Source organism: Macrotis lagotis, chromosome X (genome assembly GCF_037893015.1).
Source record: "Macrotis lagotis isolate mMagLag1 chromosome X, bilby.v1.9.chrom.fasta, whole genome shotgun sequence".
NCBI classification, from domain to species: Eukaryota; Metazoa; Chordata; class Mammalia; order Peramelemorphia; family Peramelidae; genus Macrotis; species Macrotis lagotis.
The window spans coordinates 316703102-316726594 of NC_133666.1; the positions used below are offsets into that span (position 1 = coordinate 316703102).

The window sequence follows — 23493 nt, forward strand, 5'->3', positions numbered from 1 at the left end:
ATTATTTTAAGAGGGAGGGAAATATCACTAACAATCAGTAAAATTCTTGTGAAATTGTCATTTGAAATAAATAGAAGAACTAGTTAAGCTATAAAAGTCCTAATTCAGCAAAACCTGAAAACATTAAAAGTAAAAAAAAAGCAATACTTGTAAAGATTAGACTTCCTAGTGTATTGATGCTATGTATTTGCTTTTCTGTGCTAAATTATAAAATTATTCTGTCCTTCCTCTGTAGGCAGAATTCACAGCAATGAGAGACCAGTACATGAGAGGTGGAGAGGGCTTCATCATATGCTACTCTGTCACTGACCGACAGTCCTTCCAAGAAGCTGCTGGGTTTAAAGAGCTCATTTATCAGGTCCGCCACACCTATGACATTCCTTTGGTGTTAGTGGGGAACAAAATTGATCTGGAGCAGGCCCGGCAGGTAAGTTCCAATTGAATCTGTTAGTCTTCTTTTCTATAGACTATTTTACAACATGTCTGGCTACCAGAGTGTACAAGGTCTTCTTCAAAAGATGATTTGTGGGGCAGCTAGGTGGTGCAGTGGCATGGGCTACGGAATCAGGAATACCTGAGTTCAAATCCAGCCTCAGACACTTAATAATTACCTAGATGTGTGGCCTTGGGAAAGCCACTTAACATTATTGCCTTTCAAAAACCTTAAAAAAAAAAGATCATTTGTGTGTGCACATGTACGTGTGTGTATGTGTGTGTGTGAATAAAAGGTATAAAGCTTATAAATAGAGCATTTTCTTGAAATTGTTCTTTTGGAAGTCACTCTAGAACCTATGCAAATAATTGATTGTCTTAAATTGTTCCTTATAGGGGCAGCTAGGTGGCACAGTGGATAGAGCACTGACTCTGGATTCAGGAGGATGTGAATTCAAATCACACCTCAGACAGTTAATAATCACCTAGCTGTGTGATCTTGGGCAAGTCGCTTAACCCCATTACCCTGGAAAAACAAAAAAAAATGAAATTATTCTTATGATTGGAAATATTTCTGTGATAAAGGACAATCTAATCTAATTGCCTAAAAATGAAACAACTAAGATTAATATAAACTTTACAAGAGAAAGGTGACAAAGTGAATGGAGTCTCCTGTTCCTGGAGTCAGGAAATCCTGTGTTCAAATTTGATTTAATAACTTTCTAGTTATGTATCTAACACTGAGTAAGTCTATTAAGTTCTAGTTGCTTCAAGATCATTTTATAGTGATAATAATTGAATAGTTCTCATGGTTTTTGTGACAATCAAATGACAAACTATTTGCAAAGTGTTTGTTTGTAGAGTACCTTCTGTAAAAGGCAACTATGTAGAAACACAAAGACAAAACTTCATATCCTTTCTTATTTTCTTCCTTATTACTAGTGTAGATAATTATCTATCTGTTAAGATTTGACAGATGAAAAGAAAATCTGTCTATAATTTTGGATGAAATGGCATGTGAAGTGCCCACCATTATTAGCTCCCACATTTGAAAACAATTCCTTTCTTGTTCAAAGGCAATATGTTATTTGGAAGGTCAATAAGAGAGAGAGATAATATATATATATATTTGAATGCTTTCACTTATTACCACATGGATGTAAATTGGTTTAGCAGAATTAATTCAGTTTCTTAGTAGGAAGAAGAGAGAAAGAAGACTAGCTTATATCTTGGCATATGTTATAAGAGAAGAAAAGTTGAAGAATGTAGATGAAGAGGACCTTGGGGATCTACCAGCTGTGTTGAGGAAGCAAAGAGGGGAAAACTGAGTAATGAAGTACTATATCAGGGAATTGGGGACTTTTGAGGATCCTCACTGAGGACCAAGGGTTATAATGGATAAAGTAATAGAACAAGGGTCAGAAAAATTTGGGTTCAGAACCTATCTTAGACATTTTCTAGCTATGTGATCATGAGCAAAATATTTATTCTCTGCTAGCCTCAATTGCTGTTGTTTTTTCACATGGAAAATAAGAATAGTGATAGCACCTGCCTCTCTTGATTTCTGTGAGAATACAATAATAATTGTAAATCTATATTAGTTACTGTTATTTTAAAATTAGGTAATCATAATTAAGATGGAAGGTAGTTATAGACCAATATCATTATTCCCTAATGCTCCCTACATTTGGCACTGACTACCGTATTCTTTAATTTCTTAATATCTTCTCCCCCCTCTGTGACTCAATACACATTCTCTTGTTACATAATGTCCTCTCCTGCTAGAATGTGGGACTGGGTTAATCTTTGTTTACCTTTAGTCTTCCTCAAAAGTAAAAACAATATAACAAGTTAAACGAGTTTCAGGAATTCCAAGAGAAAAATTTTTAAATGTTTGACATCAATAGCTAGACCACAGACTGTTATACACTGTTATACAAAGTTAGAAAAGACAAACTCACAATGCTGACAGTGTAATTGCAACTTAATGCTAAGCTTGGGGCCTCAAGAACAAAGCTTTCTGACATCCTTATAACCCCTTAATTACCAGGTAGTATTCCCAAAAGAATATCTACTTCTCCTTTACAGTAATCCCCAGTCAGTGAGCATGTCCTTTGTGGTGAATTAAATTGTATAAAATATGGAGAATGTAAAATATGAAATAAGTGAATATAATTAGTACTTTTTTTTACACTTTCATGTTAGCAATGCCCTTTCTATACACTCATTTGTGAATTATGAAACACAGATATTAATACCTCCATTTTACAAATGAGAAAACTAAAATTCAGATATTTGTACAATATTAGAAAAGAGTTATTTGCCCAGTATTAGAGAGATAACAGCTAACATGGAATTTAATTTTTAAAAGGTAATGTTTGTCCATTTTTGAAGAAGATTACAATATCCAGAAGGTTATGTCATGAGAAGCACATGAATTGGATTTGATTGAGAGCTTGCTGTGCTAAGTCACCAACCACATTTTCTCCTCCAGAACTATCTGGGTCCAGTGGCCAGATATCAATCAGGTCAACTAGAGATGGCCCTGGATGCAAGACAGTCAGGGTTATGTGACTTGCCCAAGGTCACAAAGCTAGTAAGAGTCAAGTGTCTGAGGCTTGAATCAAACTCCTGCCCTCCTGACTTCAAGACCAGTTATCTATCCATTGTGCCACCTGTTCCAAAGTCAAATTTTTTGTCTTCCATATTGAATTATCACATTATTTTCCAAATATCATTTATAAAATTGATAAAAAAAGAAGAAGAATTTATTGAGGCTTTTATATATGTCTATTTCTGACCTAGAAAATAAGGAGATGTGGTTGATAATAAAATGTGTGTGCCTATATCTGTGTATGACTCAGAAACTACCTTCAAATATATTATATTCTCCTTGGTGAGTCAACACATTCCAAAGGAACTAGTCAGGGTACTATAAAGGTCAACTAGTGACATGTCATACTACATGGTTGTGGTGATAACTTCCTTGATAACTAAGAAGAGCATATTTGATTGCAGCTGAAAATAGTTGGAAATATTTTGAGAATGAGATCATAATTCATTTAGTGTTAAATGACAGATAGAATTTTCACATTTAATAGAAATAGGATAAAATGTGTGAAAAAAATGGACAGCAAGGATCAATATTAAAATGTTTTTACAAGGAGAAAGGTGGTAATGAACATGAATAAAAGGGACATCTCAATCCCTGTAAACCTACCATAGTAGTTAACACTATAAAGAATATGACCTCCTGTCTCCTGCATGACATCCATTTCTCTTTATATCTGACCATAGTCCAGTTCTTTACCATTTTTATTTGTGATTTGGAGCCCTGTGGCCTTCTCCTTCTCAAAACAATATGTCTGAAGAATAAAATAAAATATATTGAATTTAATGAAAACAAATTACATTGAAATATAATGATCAAAATAGATAATTATATTATTGTTAATAGTGGTAATGATATAAAAGGGAAAAGGTGTCAATTCAAACTTTACTTCACAATTATGTATAGAGTTAGAAAAACATATTATAAAACAATCTTCCCTTCCTAGATAACTTTACTCCTCTGCGACATATATGTATATGCATGTGTATAGGTATATTTATGCAAATAAATGTACACATGATTGTGTAAATGTGTATACATGTAAATAAACACTTTACTCATTTGTCTATGAATAAATACCATAAACATTTATGCAAAGTATGAGGTATGTATGTATATCTCTATATAGACATATATAGGTATAATGCATATTTATAGTTGGATACATATAAGTATGTGTGTCTGTATTTAAAGATACATATATATATAAATCTACATACATTCATTTATACATTCATATTCATATGAGCTATGTCTACATATATAACACATAAATCATACACATGAGATATATAATGTGTTATATTTTAATATGTATAATATTTCATGTGTGCTACATATAATATATGAATCAAATATATATTTGTGAATCTACAAATATAAATTTAGTCTTGGAAATATTCTTTTTTAAAAAATAAATTTTTTCTTTAGTTTATACAAGGCCAAATGGGCCCCCACCTCCTTGCTTCAGGAAATGTGACAATTCCCTGAAACGTATTCAGCTCGACCTGAGAATGTTACCATTTATTTCCTTCCCTGATTCATGGCACATCTGCTGAATTGTTTGCACTTCATGGGTCATTGTCCATGTTTGTAAAATTGACAAGTCAGACAAAGGCTGTTGGAACAAGGCTGCTTCTTTCTAAGTGGAAAAAAAGAAATAAATGAAGCATTGGGAACAGACTTGTTGCTTGAAGCAAATTTTGGCATCCAATTAACTGTTTCCAAATATTCCAGAAATAAAATATTTAGAAGGTAAAGGGTCCATCATGGAATAAGTTTTATGAAACACAAGGAGGGTGTATGTTGTTCTTTGACCACACACTGTTTTCAGAATTTCATTTCAAGGCATCTTATCTCTCCTATGATCATGTTTATTTTCTCAGTCTCCATACCATTTAGATGACTTTCAGAGATATAATAAGACACTGTCAACTATCTACTTGGATAGCCTTCTTTTTCTTTTTATGTTTTTTGAAGGTTTTTATTTATTTGTTTGTTTGTTTTCATTCATATGCACATGTATATTTTTAAGTTATAAAATTTCCTTCCACCCTCCTTTCCCAACCCCCTTCCCCTCAATACATATTTTGATAAACATGTTTACAAGTTAGTAATTTGCCATATGAGGAATGAGGATTAAGGGAAAGAGTTACACAAGAGCTAATTTTTCTAATTTTTATAAAGTTTGCATCAGATTCAGAAGGTGTGTGTGTGTGTGTGTATGTGTGTGTGGATAGCCTTCTTTTTGTAAATCTTACCCTAATTATTCACCAATTAACCATCCCATAAAACAGTGACTTTTACTGAGATCGAAGATGGCAGAATAGAGCCAGACACTCAAACTATCTCAACATTCCTTTGTGAACAATTTAAAAATGAAGTCTCAGATAAATTTTGCAGTGGTATAGCCAAAAAAATATCAGTGTGAGATATCTTCCCATCCTAAGACAGCTTATTAGATCTGATAGAGGAGTGTGTGATACTCAAATGGTGCCTAATTATAGAAGTTATAGAAGTAATCCCCGAAAGCAATAGCATCAGCAGCAGTTTTCTAAAATCTCAGGTCAGAGATAGAAAAGGGGTTGGATGCCTGATCAGAAAGAAATTATAAGGGACCCTGTGTTGTCACTGGGTTCATAAACTGGTGCTATTTGGCAACTGTATTGCTCATACACATTCATGATTCACAATTCCAGGACAGAAAAGAATTCTTCAGATCAGTCATAAGGGAGCTAAGACACTGGTCTCAGGTTACAGGAAAGTAATAATACTTTTAGCTGGAGGAGAGCAGGAAAATTAACAAATCACAATTCTATGTCTAAAAGTAGGACTTTAATTTGCAACTACAAGGAATCAGGAGTCCTTAGCAGGTTATGACCAGAGTGAAGTCTAGAAAAGGAGTGACCCCCAACTCTCCCCAGACTTTACCATCTTAGGAACCCTGAAAACTTCAGACCCTCAGAAATAGCCCTGAAAACAGCAGAATGAAAAGAATACAGACTGGGATAGTGCATCCCCACTTATAGGTGAACAGAGTCCAATTTTAATATACAATTCAAGTCAAGAAACAAGTTGAAAAAAATCAACAAACACCATAAAAAAGAATTTGACCATAAACATCTACTACAATAAGAGGGAAGACCAAGACACAAACTCAGAAGACAAAAACATGAAAACATTTACAAGCTATGTGTTAAAAAATAATTTGAACACAGTCCCAAGAAAAATTTCTGAAAACATTAAAGATATGAGTGACAAAGGAAAAAATTAAGTGAAAAAGGAGTGCTAAAATTATACAAAGATAGTTAACAAATTTGTAAAAGATGCATGAAAAATATTGAAGAAATTAACAACTGAAAACAGAATTCACCTAATGGTAAAAGAGGAACAATTCACTAAAGAAAAGAGCTTCCTTTAAAAAAAGCAAAATTGACCACTTGATAACAGAAGGTCAAACATTCTTTGAAGAAAATAATTTCTTAAAATTAGAATTGAGAAAATGAAACAATGACTCCTCAAGAAATCAAGAAAAAATAAAACAAATTCAAAATAATGAAGAAGAAAATGTGAAATATCTAATTGGACAAAAAAACTGCCCGGCAAAATAGAAGGAAGATAAATAATTTAAGAATTATTGAAATACCTGTAATTCGTGATTAAAAAAATGTGACTTGTGTTCTATTTCAAGAAAATATGAAGGAAAACTAACCAAATAGCATAAATCAGAGAGCAAAATAGAAAACAAAAAAAAATCCACCTACAATCTCCTTGAGGACATACCAAAATTAGAATTCTCAGAAATATTATAGCCAAATTCCAGTGTTCCTAAGTCAAGGAGAAAGTTTTGCAAGAAAACAAAGATAGTAAGATATCATTCACAGACAGAACCATGAAAGATTTAACAGAATCTCATATTTAAGGAGCAGAGAAAAGAAGCTACGGTTAAAACCAAGAATAACACACCAAGCAAACCTATATAATCCTTTAGGGAATAATATGCATTTGATGAAACAGACTGACTTACAAGCATTTGTCTGGAAATGACCCAAGTTGAATAGAAAGCATAACACTCACAAAAAAAACTCATGAGAAGAATAAAATATTTAACATGGAAGAAAAACAATAAAGAATTTTATGCTTAAACTATTTATATTTTTATATGGGAAATTAATTCAAGTAATGCCTGAGAAATTTGTCATTATTCAATTATTTAAAAGGAATATACATAGACAGAAAGGATGAATGTGAGTTGATGTTTTATTGGGCTCTTCTAAAAAAACGAGATATTGAGAAAAAGGAATGCACTTGGGAAAAGAAGGGAGGAAAAAGAATGGAGAAAATTATTCCATATAAAAGAGGCACACAAGGCTTGTACAATAGAGGGGAAAGTGAGCTGTCAGAAGGTAATTCCTAAACTCCATTTTCATTAGAATTGTTTTATGAGGAAATAATATCCATTTCAATTGAGTCCATTAATCTATCTGAACAAACAGAATAATCGAGAGGGGTGGTGGTGAGGGAGGGTAATAAATGTAAGGATGGATTGAGAGAGACAATGATCAGGAAAAAGACTCTCGAGGAGTGAGGGGGGTAAAAATAGAAAAAGAAAACAGGATGGAAGGAAATAGTAATCATTATTGTGAATATGAATGTAATATACTCATTCATAAAACTGAAGTGGACAGCAGAATGAATTCAAAACCATAATTTAGCAAAATGTTGTTTACAAAAGACACATTTAAAACAGAAAGACATATGAACAGAGTTTAAATGACTAAAAACAGAATCTATCATACTTCAACTGAAGTAAAGTGACATCAATATTTACTATCTTTGTAACCCTGAAGAAGTCACTAGACATTCTTTGTCTATCTTCTCATTTGTAGAATGTGTTGGAGAAGGAAATTGCAAGGCACTTGAATATCTTTATAAAGAAAACCCCATATGGGGTCAAAAAACCTTGGACATGAGGAAAAATAAATGAATAACAAAAAAAGAGATAATCAGGGAAACCATCTTTTGCTAAAACGTACCAGAGACAATGAAATAATATATCTCATTTCTCAAATATTTAGAAAACTGAATTAGTATGCAAAAATAAATCATTTTCCAATTGAAAAATTATCAAAGAATATGAACAGCAGTTTTGAGAAGTCAGTTTTCTGTTATCATGAAAAGGTGCTTTATATCACTTCTGATTGCAGACCAAAACTTATGGTCTTCAATTTAAAAAAAAAGAGTTCTTTTATGTATTATACTTTTTTTTATCTCTATTGTATTTGTCTGTTTTAATTTCATTCTGTGCTTAGCATGATTATACATATATTAACTGTGTTGCAGGGCTTTCTGTCAGGGTGAAGTAGAGGGAAGAAAGGAAGGGGGAAAATGTAAAACTTAAAACCTTGCAAAAAATGATTGATGAAAACTACTGTTCCATGTAGTTGAAAAAATAAATAAAATGTTAATTGTTTAAAAATTGCTATTGACTACGGAATAAAATTAAAAGAAATCAGAAATACTACTGCACACTTATAAAAATGGAAAAAATGCTAAAGAAAAAATAGATAAACTAATGAGCTGTTAGTATTGTCAAATAGTACAATCATTCTTAAAAACAATTTGTAAACATGTACTAAAGTCTAATAAAGCTATACATACATTTTGACTACCACTACTACTACTACTACTACTAATACTAGGTGTATATATCAAGAGGGCAAAGAAAAAGCAAAAGAGTCTACACACAGACATACACATTATACCATTTTGTGGTACAAATGAATTAGAATTTAAGGGGATGTCCATCCATTGAAGAATGTAATATACTCATTCATAAAACTGAAGTGGACTGATGGATTAAGTAAAAAACAACAATAAATAACCCTGGAATAACTTTTATGAATGGATGCAAAGTGCAATAAAGAGATCAAGAAATTGTAACAATATTTTAATGATAATCAGCTGTGAGAGATATCTACTCTGTTCAATGCCATAATTCTTAAGAATTCTAAAGAATGTGTGATAAAAAATATTCTCTCTACTTCCAGAGAGAGAAATGTTGAAATCTGTTAACAAATTGAAATAAAATTCATTCCTTTAATCTTGCCTCATAATTACTTAAATTAAAAAAAAGTTAATTACATTAAAAACATAAAATATGGTTTCACATATATAGGTGTTGTCATATTGCTTACAGTCTCAGTGAATGGAAAAGAATATTGAGGAAAGGAGAGAATTTGAAACAAAAAAAAATTTAAAGAATATTAAAGGTAACTAAATAACAAATTAAAAATACACATAAGTTTCATAACACAAACAAAATTAAACATTTAATAGAGATCATATAACAATGCAAATTCATTGTAACCACTCAAATTATGTAGTGATTCAATAAACATTTATTTTTTGCCAAATATATATTAGGCACTACAACTTATCCATTAATATTTTGAAACATCTAGGTGCTCAAAATAAAATGAGAATTTTTCTAAACTGATTAATGAATTGATTAATAAACAATTATTTGCTTTCTTCTATTTCATTTACAATTAAGTTTTTTTTTTAAATTGGGAAACACATCAATGTTGTTGTCTTTTTATGTTTATATATTGCTTAGTGTTTTCCTCTCACAAAAGCTGTCATTCTGTTTTTCTGGTTCACAGAATAAATTTGAGGAACTTACACTGGCATATTTAGAATACATACTTTAACAAAAATAGTTACCAAATAAACACATTACAGTGATTATTTTAGTTATAAATGAATTATAGGATACAATAAAGTAGCATAATCTGTCTCATATTTATTATGATTAATAAGGAAATTATAAATTATATGTAATGCATACATTCCTTTGAAAAATTTTAGACACAGGAACTCTTGCTTGCTTTACAGTAATATATTCTTCCCATTTTTTCTCTCTACATGTGATTATATAATTTTGTAGAACCTTTTTTGAATAGCTTTTTTATGTAGTTAACAATTTGAAAATCAATATATAAATCCTTAAAATATTTCTCAAAACTAGTGATGATACATTAAAAGCAATGTGTTTAAATTCCAAGAGAGGTCAACTTAATATCACTTTTCAGACTTGAAATTTTCTCCTATTAATTGAATTCTTTCATTCTAAAGTGCAGTGCAATTTTTCCAAATTATATATTATGAATTAGTCACTGCCGAATATACTAAAATTTTACTTTGATGTTACATTAAGACTAAGAGGTTTGTACATAGCATCAATTTCAACATCATATTATACATATTACTGAAATGTTATCAAATATATGTGTGTATATATATATATATATGTATATATATATATATATATATATATAATATCTTTAGTTACATCTGTTGCTTTTTCTACTTACAATGTGCATGGTTACTTTTCCTTTTTTTCTTAAATAACCACAAAAGTTTTTAATTAAATGTAGATACTTCTTTTCCCCTCTATATTATTTACAAGTAGAACATTTTTACCTATTTTTATGTGCTTTTCCAACTCATATTTATTATGTCAAAAGTTAGTTATAACAATGTTTCTCATATCAAATGAAGATTTATATAGTTAGCAATTCTATAAGCAACTTTCTAGAAAGCAAGCAATATTTCATATATAACAGCCATGGTATTTGAAAAACTAAGTTTTGCTAATTATCTCTGGAAAATTATATTATTTTGCTAACATATGCCATAAATACCTTCAAGCTGTTGCAATTGCTTGCTCATTTTTCTATTCATGTATAAGGAATGCATACAAAGCAAACACTGTGGTCTTTCCTCTTGATCAATGATAATGCTTCAGGGAAGTATCTGTTTATCACCTAGAACTTAACTGTGGATGCCTGGTTTTCTTTCCATTATTATTTAGGGCCTCAACCCTTCCCCCAAACTCTTCCCTTATCCTTCTCCCAGTACATAATATATAGCCTACTTCTCTCACCATTCACTTTCAGGTGTTAGCCACTGCCTCAACTCCTCCCAACTCAGAGATCATGCTAAGTTTCCTTAAAAACCCTGCTCCTCATCTCTTCCAGGCTATTGTTCTTAGCCTAGTAGCAAGCCTCTTTCTTATAGTTGTTCTGAATTTTCTCTTCTGCCATGCTTCTTTTACCAGCCCAGCAGCAAGCTTGGCCTTGTAGCTGTCTCCACTTCACTATCTTTACCTTGATACTTTATTGAGGATTTTTGTGAATTTACTTGTAGCCCATTGCAGTAAACTATATCATGCCCTACAGTATTGGTAATAGAGCCAATTAAATAAGAATTCTTCCCTAAGTAGGGAATCACCATGGTAATTATAAGCCCGCAAACAATGCAGTCCTCCAAAGCAGCATTGTTTGCACTGGTGTCAGTAGATTTTTCTCCTGAAATCACTTAACTAGTATGAGATAATATCATTTAACTTTTTAAAAATAAACAACTAAATTTCATAATAATAGTAGACATTTTCAAACAACTATTTCTCAAGTCATCCCACTTCATAAAACTATTACAGGATTTTGGCCATTTACTTATTATGATTAATTTATTATATTATTATAAAATGAATATTGATAAAATACAAGTTTATGTACTTTTGTTTTATACCCAAATATAATTACTTTCAGTTTTTATGACACATTTAAATATAGCATCTGTGTAATAAGGTCTTAGTTGATTATGAGAGCAGAACATACCATGGTCAAGATTCAACATCAATCAAAACAGATTTTGATGTGTATTTTACTATATTTAATAGCATATTTCATTGTCAAAACATATTTGACACTAACATCTAAACATTGTTTTCATAAAAAATGAAATAAATTTTATGGGAATCATGCTAAAAATTAACAAATAATCCTTACCACTGTTTCATGTCATTATACTCCTAATCTAGTATAACCCTAGAGACTTACATTGGACTGTTGAGATTCAGGATACAAGGTTATTGTCTTCAATGTAATACATCTAAGAGATTTTTGTTTGTTTATTTGTTATTTGTTTATTTTGGGGGAGGAATCTGCAGTTGGTCACTAGTTGAATAGGATTGATTCAATTTTTTTCATAGATTTGTATTTTAATAGTGATTTTAGAGACTTCAAAACCTGAAAGAAAAAACCTAGAAAATATATATAAATATATAGATGAATTCTCTATAGATGAATTCTCAGGCATACTAGAAGTATTAGCAGGTTAATGATAGATATAGGTTTGAGAATTGGTCATTTCTTCTTTCTTATAATGTTGTGCAAGTACAATTTATTTCTGATGCCAATCCATCCCCAAATTATTAATCTTAAAACTGATTCAACAAAGGAATTAGATCTTCAGTCAAGGAGCTGTCTTGACAATTTCCTTTATTCTGTTTTGTTCCTGATTCCTCAGCTATAGGCACTGTTTATTTTACTCAATTGGTCTGTTCACTTGCCTGATCTTATTGGGAATGCCTCAAGCATATCTCCATTTCATATAATGCTTGTTGAAGATTTCAGATAGAAAATGCTTATTATTCTGAGGAACAAACCATTTATTCCTATATTTTATAGTGTTTTTATTAGGAATGGGTGTCGTATTTTGTCAAAAGTCTTTTCAGCATAAATTGATATGATCATATGTTTTCTGATAGATATGTTACTGATATAATTAATTATACTAACAGTTTTCTTAATTTTGAACCAACCCTACATTCCTGGAATAAATCCTACTTAATCATAAGGTATTATCCTAGTTATAACTTGTTGTAATCATTTTACTAAGACATTATTTAATATTTTTGCATCTATATTCATCAGAGAGATAGGCCAATAATTTCCTTTCTCTCTATTAACTCTTTTTGGTTTATGTATCAGCACCATATTGGTTTCATAGAAAGAGTTAAACAGAGTTCTGTCTTCCCCTATTTTTCCAGAGTTTATATAGAATTGGAAACAATTGTTGCTTAAATGTTTGATAGAAATCACTTGTGAATCCATCTGACCCTTGAGATTTTTTCTTGGGCAGTTCAATAATGGTTTGTACAATTTCATTTTTTCTGAGATAGGGTTATTTAGGTATTTTATTTCCTCTTCATTTAATCTGAGTATCATATTTTTGTAAATATTTACGCATTTCACTTAGATTGTCAGATCTTTTGGCAGAGTTGGGCAAAATAAATCTGAATTATTTCTTTAATTTTATCCTCATTAGTGGTGAGTTTACATTTCTCATTTATGATACTAGCAATTTGGTTTTCCTCTTTTTTTAATCAAATTGACCAGAGATTTGTCAATTTTATTGGCTTTTTCATAAAAGCAGCTCTTGGTATAATTTATTAGTTCAATAGTTTGGTTGAATTTGATTTTATTAATTTCCCCTTTAATTTTTAGTATTTCAAATTTGGTATTTAATTGGAGGTTTTCAATTTGTTCTTTCTCTAATATATTTGGTTGCATATTTAGTTACTTAATTTCTGCTTTCTCTAACTTATTCATGTAAGCATTTAAAGATACACTATATCCCCTGACAGCCACCTTGAGTATATCCCATAGGTTTTGTTATGTTGTATCATTATTGTCATTATCTAGAATGAAATACTTAATTGTTTTTATAATTTGTACTTGCTCCGCTTATTCTTTATAATGAGGTTATTTAGTTTCCAATTAGTTCCGGGTCCATATCTCCATGGCCCAGTATTACATATGATTTGTATTGCATTATGAGAAAGATGTATTCACTATTTCTGCCTTTCTGCAATTGATCATTAGGTTTTTATGTCCTAGCATATGGTTATCTTTTGTGTAAGTGCCATGTACTACAGAAAAAAAAAGTATATTCCTTTCTATCCCCATTCAATTTCTTCCATAGATCTATCATATATAAGTTTTCTAACAATCTATTTAACTCCTTAACTTCCTTCTTGTTTATTTTATGATTCAATTTATCTACATTTGAGAGTGGGATGTTGAGGTCTCCCACTAGTAGAGTTTTGCTGTCTGTGTCTTTCTGCAGGTCTTTCAACTTCTCCTCTAAGTATCTGGATGCTGTCTCATTGGGTAGATACATATTTAGTATTGAAATTAATTTATTGTCTATGGTACCTTTTAGGAGGATATAGTTTCCTTCCTTATCTCTTTTAATGCTATTTTTGCAACTGCTTTGTCTGTTAAGGATTGCTACCCCTGCTTTTTTCACTCAGTTGAAGCAAAATATATTTTGCTCCAACCTTTTACATTTACTATATAAGTATTTCTCTGCTCCAAATGAGTTTCTTGTAAGCAGCATAATGCAGGATTCTGGTTTTTAAGCCACTCTGCTATTCACTTGTATTTTAATGGAGAGTTCATCCCATTCACATTCATTTATAATTACTGACTCTTTATTGCCCACCATGCTATCTTGCTTTTGTCTGTATTTTCCCTTTTTTCCCCTTTATCATTATTGAGAACTGTTTTGTTTCTGAATACTGCCAGCTTCAGTGTGTTTGCCCTCTTATATCAACCTCCTTCCTGTTTTTCCCCCTTTCCTTTTTGTCTTTCTTCCCTTCTGTTAGTTCTCCTTTTTCTCCCCCTTCCTGTACCCCATTCCCCTTTCCCCCTTTTAATGCTTGAAAGGTAAGATAAATTTCTTAACTTGACTAAATGTGTCTAAGTTAACTTCAAGCCAAGTCTGATGAGATGAATATTCAGGTGGTTCTCACTTCCTCCCTTCCTCCCCTCAATTACAATAGGTCTTTTGTTCCTCTTGGTGTAATGAAATTTTCTCCATTCAGTCTCCCTGCAACCTCTCTTCTCCTTACTGCCACCCCTTATAAGGAGATATTATTTTTAATTCATTCTGTCTCAGTTGCAGAAAAGTTATGATTGTCCATCACTTCTGGCTATGTATATTCTCTCTAATAGTTTCAATTCTCAAGAGTTATGAGACTCTCCAAATTAGGTATATAGCCAGTTTCATATTATTGTATAGCAGTTTTTTTTTACCTTTTCATACCTTAACGTTTTTACCTTCTCTTGAGCTTCCTGTTTGATGTCTTTTCCTCATGAAATCTTGGAAGTCTCTTATTTCATTAAATGTCCATCTTTTTCCCTGGAAGAAAAGGCTCAGTTTTGTCAGGTAGTGGATTCTTGATTGCATTCCAAGTTCCCTTGCTCATTGGAATTTCTCATTTCAGGCCCTTTGATCCCTTAATGTTGCTGTGGCCACATCCTGTGTAATTTTTACTATGGCTCCTTGGCATTTATTTTTTTTTCATTCTGGCTGCTTTGTAGGATCTTTTCTTTTATCTCTTATTCCTGAAATTTGGTCACAGCATTCCTTGGTGTATTCATTTTAACATCTCTTTCTGGAGGGAATCGATGTATTCTTTCAATAACTATTTTGCCCTCTGGTTCCATGATATCAGAGCAGTTTTCCATCATTTAATGCTGTAATATTAATTCAAAGCTTTTTTTTTTTTTACTTCAATGTTTTCAGAAAGGATGATAATACTCAGATTCTCCTGTTTTGATCTGTTCTTGAGGTCAGTGGTTTTGCTGATGAGGCATTTTACACTTTTCTCCCCCCAATTTTTTCGATCTTTTGGTTTTGTTTAACACAATCTTCTTCTCTCATGAAGTCATTAGTTTCTGCCAATGCCATTCTTTTTATTTATAGAAGATATTTCTTCATTTATCTTTTGAAAATCCTTTTCTAGATGGTTCTTTCTATTGTTAAAGGACTTTTCTATTTGCCCAAATGTAGTTTTGAGAGAATCATTTTCTTTATGCATTTGGGCAAATGAAGATCTGAGAGATTTATTCTCATTTATATGTGTCCAATTGTATTTTCCAAGAATATGTTTTCTTGTGGCATGATGTTAGTTTTCTCATTAGTTTTTTTCCCAGTTTTTCAAATTGATTTTTAAACTGTTTCCTGATTTCTTCATGGAAGTCTTTCTGGGCTGGAGACCAATTCATATTCTCCTCAGCAGTGCTAGATCTCTCTCTCTGGATTACTATCTGTCTCTTCTAAGTATTTCTCCATGGGGTCCCCCTTTTCTCTGGCCTTTTTTCATCTTGTGTTTGGGGGGGGGGGTAGCTGGCTCTCAGAGGTTTGCTTTTGAAGATCCTAGAGGCTTTGTTCACTTGGCTTAGTAATTACAGGGGCCAGACAGTAGGCCATGTTTGCTTTCTCTGTAGTGTTCAAGGTCCTCAGTTGCAGGGTCTGAGTTAACCTTGAACACTAGGCTGGGCCCTGGGGGAGGGAGTTAATCTCATTTCCTTGAGTGAACTCTGTTACCCTTCAGAGGTGGGGGGCTTGTTTATTGTTTGTTCTGGGCAAAGGGCTCAGCTGAAAGTATAGAGCTCAGGTCTGGTTGCTCTCCAAGCATGCTCTGAAACTGTACTGGAATTCACCCTCCTGTAACTGCTCTCCTCCCGGCCCAAGACTCTACAGCTAAAGTTAGATCTTGAACCCACCACTCACCAAAGTCTCTATAGCCCTCTGGCTTCCCTCAGCTACTTTCCCGTGCTGAACCTTGCCTCTTGTCTCCTGGTTCACCCACAGTCCCCTGAGATAGACCTTCTTGGGATGTGTTCTCCTAGCTTCTCTTTCTGGGTTTTGTTGTTTGAATTTATGTTAAGAGGTTTCTTTCATGTTATTTCTGTGGGCAAAAAGAGAGCACCTATCACAGTGCCTATCTTCTCTCCACCATCTTGGTTTGGAGGGGGTTATTGTTTCTACATGGTACTAATAATCCACTAAAATCCTAATCTTTGTTATAATGTAAGCATAATAACAATAATAATGACAGAAAAAGAACAACACATAGCATTTATATAACATTATACATTGCAAAAACACCTTATATCTGATAACTTATTTTATCCTCACAGCAGTCCTGGGATATAGATAATATTTTAATGCCATTTTTCAGAATCAAAAACAATTTACATGTTTTACCTTGGTAACAATATCCTAAACAGGATTTTTTGTCTCCCTTGCTCCATCTAGACCTTTAACCATAATACAATCTCACTGACACACATACTCCTTCCTATTCTCCTCAAAGTTTTCATTTGTTTATGTTCTATTTATCTCTTTTAAATCTTAACATGAGCTTGGACTTATTGTTTGAACACTCAAAAACATTTTAAAATTTTATATCATCATGCAGAACATTAGCCAAAACCAATCATTTCACAAGAAATCAAGATGAAATCAAGTAAAACTAAAAGGCAAAAAATAGAAGAAAAATTATGAAATCTGGTGAAAACTAAGATGAAAATTAGATTGGGGAAGTAAAGATCATTGGTCTATCTAAATGTCATTACCAACAAAAGAGCCTAGAAAACGTATTTCAAGAAATCATAAAGGAAAATAATTTTTTTAGAAGCAAAGAATGCTTATCCTTCGACGTTGGCTCTTCCTATCATTGTGAAGCGAAAATTCACCAAGCACTGGATTGTTTACCCAAATAAAATCAGTAAAAAAAAGAATTAAAGAACGCAATAGAAATTGAATGAATCTACAATTCATCTTATGAAAGAAACATACTGAAGAGAAATTTAAAAATTGTGTTGTGGAACCAAGTTGACAATATAAAGACAAGAATTCTTACAAGCACTCCCCCATTAAATAATGACTAACCAAATTCTAGAGTGTCAGAACCCAGAAAAATCTCCCAGTCTAAGAAATTTGGAGGATCTGCAGTAAAGATCTGTTGCACCAGTGTTAGGAAGGTTCTGCTTGACTAAGAAATAGAAGGTGGATCAGTGGAATAGACTACATACAATAGCAGGAAATGATTATAGCAATCTGCTGTTTGATAAACTACAAAAGTCCTGTTTTGGGGATAAAAATTCTCCCTTTGACATAAACTGTTGGGGAAAGTCAGAAATTTGGATTAGACCAAGAAACATCTCACACCCTATATCAATATAACATAAAAATAGATACAAGATTTAAATATAAAAGACAATATTATAAGCAAGCTAGGAGATAAAGGAATAATTTACCTGTCAGATCTATAGAAAAGGAAGCAATTTATGAGCAAGGAAGAGATGGAGAGCATCATTAAAACAAACAAGGGAATTCTGGCCAAGATGGCAGACAGAAGGCTGGCAGAATTCTAAAGTCGCCTTTTCTTTCCCCATCTATGATATGAAACAAACCTCTTAACAGAAATCTGATCCATAAAACCCAGAAAGAAAAGCAAGAAGAAAAACATTTACCTCAGGTTTTGTTTTCCATCATGGGTGAGTCTAGGTGCAGAGGGGAGATCATCTGTGGACCAGCTTGATTAGTAGAGGGGATCCAGGCCTGGGAGCCTGAGGGCCCAAGAGCTGGACCTGCTTGATTAGCGAGGGGACTAGACTTCAAATCTTGGGTCCACTAGGGAACAAAGGTATTGGTGGTGGTGCTGACCCTCTGGAGTTTGCTGACAGGGCTGGGGGAAGAGTTCCGGTGCAGGAGAGCTGTGGATACCATCCCTGGGCTCCTTTGGACTGAGGAACTCCAAGTACATGCCTCCATTGTGGCTGAGGTCTCTTCCCAGAACAAATACAATTGCAAACTACTTCTGTCTCAGGTACAGGTTAGTGAGCAGAAGAGCCAGCCCAGCTGACAATAGGGAGATAGATGACCGCACCCCAGGTTAAAGGCCACCACTGACTGAAGACAAAAGTATTTAACAACTTCAATCAGGCCCTCTAGCTATGGGAAAAGGCTGCAATCACGGTCACAGACACTCCAGAGAAAGCAACCAACACCTCCTAGTGGACAGCTAGAGAAATTGTGCTCAGAGAGCTAGTCCTCTATCACCCCCCACTGGCCAAGTGGAGATATTGTGCTCAGGGAATGAAGCCTCTAAGGGTCCCAACAATAAACCTCTGTGAACCAGCCCCTCCTTAACTCAAGGTCTTAGCAAAATGAAGAAAGTTGAACGAAAAGGTGGATCCACAGAATAATTCTTGGAAAGAAAAGACCCTAACTCAGAGATACCTACAACCTTTCAGGAGAATATGATCTCAATTCCAGTACAGAAAGACTTCCTTGAAGAAATAAGGAAGAAGTTTAAAAATAAATTGGAAAATTTGAGAGAGTCAATTGGTTCCAATTCTATATAAACTCTTTGGAAAAACAGGGAAGATGGAACTCTACCTAACTTTTTCTATGAAACCAATATGGTGCTGATACCTAAACCAGGAAGAGTTAAAACAGAGAAAGAAAATTACAGACCTATCTCTCTGATGAAGAAAGATGCAAAAATCTTAAATAACATCTTAGCAAATTAATTACAACAAGTTTTCACTGGGATAATACATTTTGACCAATTAAGATTCATCCAAGGAGTGGAGGGTTGGTTCAATATTAAGAAAACTGTTAGGATAATCAATTATACCAAAAACAAACCTATCATAAATTATATGATCATATTAATAGATGAGGAAAATGCTTTTGCCAAAATATAGCACTCATTCCTACTAAAAGTTTAGAGAGTGTAGAAATAAATGGACTGTTCCTTGGAATAATTAGCAGTATCTATTTGAAACCATCAACAAGCATTATTTTCAATGGGGAGTGGCTAGAGGCATTCCCAATAAGATCAGGGGTGAAATAAGGGTGCCCATGATCACCATTACTATTAAATATCATATTAGAAATGTTAGCTTCAGCAATTAGAGAAGAAAAATAAATTGAATGAATTAGAATTGGGAAAGAAGAGGCAAAATTCTCACTCTTTGCAGATAACATGATGGTATACCTAAAGATTCTCAAGAAATAATCCAAAAAACTACTGGAAACAATTAGCAATATTAACAGATTTGCAGGATATAAAATAAACCCTCATAAATCCTAAACTTCTTCTATACATGACTAACAAAATACTACAGGAAGACCAAGAAGAAGAGATCCCATTCAAAGTAACCTCAAACAATATAAAATACATGGAAGTCTATTTGCCAAGGCAGAATCAGAAACTTTTTGAAAACTATTCTAAAACTTTTTACACAAATTAAATCAGATTTAAATAACTGGGCAAATATCAGCTGCTGATGCATAGGTAGAGCTAATGTAATAAAATGACAATTCTACAAAAATTAAATACCTATTTAGTGCCCTACCAATCAGTATTCCATAAAATTACTTTACTGTGCTAGAAAAATTTGTAAGTAAATTCATATGGAGAAATAAATAGTCAATAATTCCCAGGGATTTAATGAAAAAAAGTTCAAAAGAATGGGGCTTAGCACTACTCGAACTAAAATTATATTAAAAAGCATCAGTCATCAAAATTTTCTGGTATTGTCTAAGAAATAGCCTTGTGGACCAGTTTAATTGACTAGGTGCAATAGCAGGAAACAATTGTTGTAATCTGCTCTTTGATAAACCCAAAGATTCCAGCCATTGGGATAAAAACTCTCTCTTCAATAAAAACTGTTGAGAAAATTGAAAGTTAGTATGGAAGAAACTTAGATTAGACCAGTACCTCACACTCTATGCCAAGATAAGATCCACATGCATATAGGATTTAGGCACAAAAACCAATACTATAAGAAAATTAGAAGATCAAGCATTTGTTTACCTGTGGAAAGAAAGCAGTTTATGACAAAGGAAGAGATGGAGAAAATCATTAAAAACAACTAGATTATTCTGATTACATTAAATTCAAAAGCTTTTGCACCAATAAAACCACTTTGACCATTATCAAAAGAAATATAGTAAATTGGGAAACAATCTTTCCAACTAATGTTTCTAACAAAGGATTCATTTCTAAAATATACAGCGAAATGAGTCATATTTTTTTCAAAAAAAGCCATTCCCCAATTGACAAATGGTCAAACAATATGCAAAGGCAATTTACAGATAAGGAGATCAAAGCAATCCACAGTCATATGAAAAATTGCTCTAAATCATTACTTACCATAGAAATGCAAACTAAAAGTTCTCTGAGGTACCAGCTCACATGTCTCAGACCAGAAAATATAATAATCATTGTTGTAAGGGTTGTGAGAAATCTGGGACACTATTGCATTTTTGGTGGAGCTGGGAACTCATCCAACATTTCTGGAGAGAAATTTGGAACTATACCCAAAGGGCAACAAAAATGTGCATGACCTTTGATCCAGCAATTCCACTACTGGGTCTACACAGTGAAGAAACAATAAAAAAGATAAAAACATCACTTGTATAAAAATATTTATAGCAGCCCTGTTTGTGGTGGCAAAAAATTGGAAATTAAGTGAATGTCCTTCAATTGGGGAATGGCTTAGCAAACTGTGGCATATGTATGTCATGTAACACTATTGCTCTATTAGAAACTAGGAGGAATGGGAATTCAGTGAAGCCTGGAGAGATTTGCATGAACTTATACTGAGGCAGAGGAGCAGAACCTGAAAAACATTGTACTCCCTAACAACATGAAGTTGATAATCAGTCTTCATGGACTCACTCATTACATCCGTGCAACAATCAGGGACAATTTTGCGGCTCTCTTCCATGGAGAATACCATCTGTATCCAGTTAAAGAACCATGGAATTTCAACAAAGTCCAAGGACTATTTCCTTTAATTTAGGAAAAAAGCTGATTATCTTATTATCTGCTCTTGTTATCTCTTATATTTTATGTTTCTTCTTTAAAGATATGATTTCTCTCATCACACTCAATTTGGATCAATGTACAACATGGTAACAATGTAAAGACTGACACATTGCTTTCTGTGGGGGCTGGGGGAGGGAACTAAGATTAAGGGAACAATTGTAGAACTCAAAATAAATAAAATCTTTAATTAAAATTAAAAAATTTATTAAAATTAAAATGTAATTAAAATTTATATATATTAAAAAAATGAGTTAATTTTGATTGCATTAAATTAAAAAGCTTTTGCACAGACAGAAACCACTCTAACCAAGATCAAAAGAAATGTAAATTGGTAATCAATTTTTACTGATAGTATTTCAGACAAAGGATTCATTTCTAATATATATATATAGAGAGAGAACTGAGTCCAATTTATAAATAAAAAAAGCTGTTCCCCAATTGACAAATGGTCAAAGATAAATGCAGAGGCAATTTACTGGTAAGGAAATCAGAGTGATCCTTAGTCATATGAGAAATTGCTCTAAATCATTACTTATTAGAGAAATGCAGATTAAAGCATTTCACATCTCTCAGACTGTCCAATACGATTAGAAAGGACAATGATCAATTTTCCAAGGGATGTAGGAAATCTGGGACACTAGTACATTGTTGGTGGAGCTGTGAACTCATCCAAACTTTCTGGAGAGTAATTTAGGATTATGCCCAAAGGGCAACAAAAATGTGCATACCCTTTGACCCAGAAATTCCACTACTGGGTCTATATCCTGAATCAATTATGAAAAAGGTTAAAAACATCAATTGAAAAAATATTCACAGCACCCTGTTTGTAGTGGCATTGAATTGAAAAGTAAGTGAATGGCCATCAATTGGGTAATGACTGAAGAAATTGTGGTATATGTACTTTATGTAATACTATTGTTCTATTAGAAACCAGGAGTAATGCGAATTCAGAGAAGTCTGGAAGGATATATGTGAACTGATGCTGAGTGAGATGAGCAGAACCAGAAGAACGTTCTACACCATAACAGCAATATGGGGTTGATGAAGAATCTTATTGGAGTTGCTCATTCCATTGGTGCAACAATCAAGGACAATTTTGGAGTATCAGTGATGGAGAGTACCGTCTATAACCAGAGAAAGAATTGTGGAGTTTGAACAGAGATCAAAGTCCTTTAATGGCAACACAAAACAAAACTTAATCTTATTATGTAATGTTGCTGTCTATTATATTTTATTTTTTTCCTTAAGTATATGATTTCACTCTTAATACATTCAGCTTATATCAATGTACAGCATGGAAACCATTTAAAGTCTATCAGATTGCCTTCTGTGGGGGTGGGGGAAGGGTAGCAAGGATAGGGGAATAATTATAAAATTCAAAAATAAATAAATAAATTCCAAAAAAGGGGGGGGGTCTGCAGCATTGCTGGAGAAAACCAGTTTCAGCCATTCAAGAACAGCACATAGACACCTGGGTCCCTGGGGGACAACTGGGTCTCATGGCAGTAGAGGAGGTTTCCAGACCTCTTAGGCCAGGAATTGCCAAGAAAAATTGGGAAGATCAAAATGATTATTTTTTCACACAAGAGTGAGAGGGGAACCCAGTCCAGCAAAGGCCTCAATGCAGACCAAGGCCTGGGTGACCAGGAGCATATCTTGGGGGCCACCAGACAGAGAGTCATCTGACATTGGCTTCCAAAGGACTCAGACCAAGAACAATCGGGGTGGAAGAGATGGCAAGAGGTCTCTCTATTATCTCTGAGGCAGGTTTTTGTTGTGTTTCCCCTTCTCACATTCAGCTCTGGGGCCCTAGACTCAGGAAGTGGCAATTTACTGCCATAGCAGAGCAGGGAGTCTCCTCATGATTCTGGGGAAGAGGGAAGTGCTTGTGGTCATCCTC

At 33.2% G+C, this 23493-nt stretch overlaps 1 protein-coding gene across 2 annotated transcripts in view; it reads left to right on the forward strand.

Moving 5' to 3' along the window:
• RIT2 (Ras like without CAAX 2) overlaps window positions 1–23493 on the forward strand; it is a 548346-nt gene that overhangs the window by 282329 nt on the left and 242524 nt on the right. For both annotated transcript variants that reach the window (XM_074204070.1, XM_074204069.1), the window contains one exon: window positions 236–427. In XM_074204070.1, the coding sequence (XP_074060171.1) occupies window positions 236–427 (192 nt within the window). The remainder of the gene's footprint in view (window positions 1–235; window positions 428–23493) is intronic.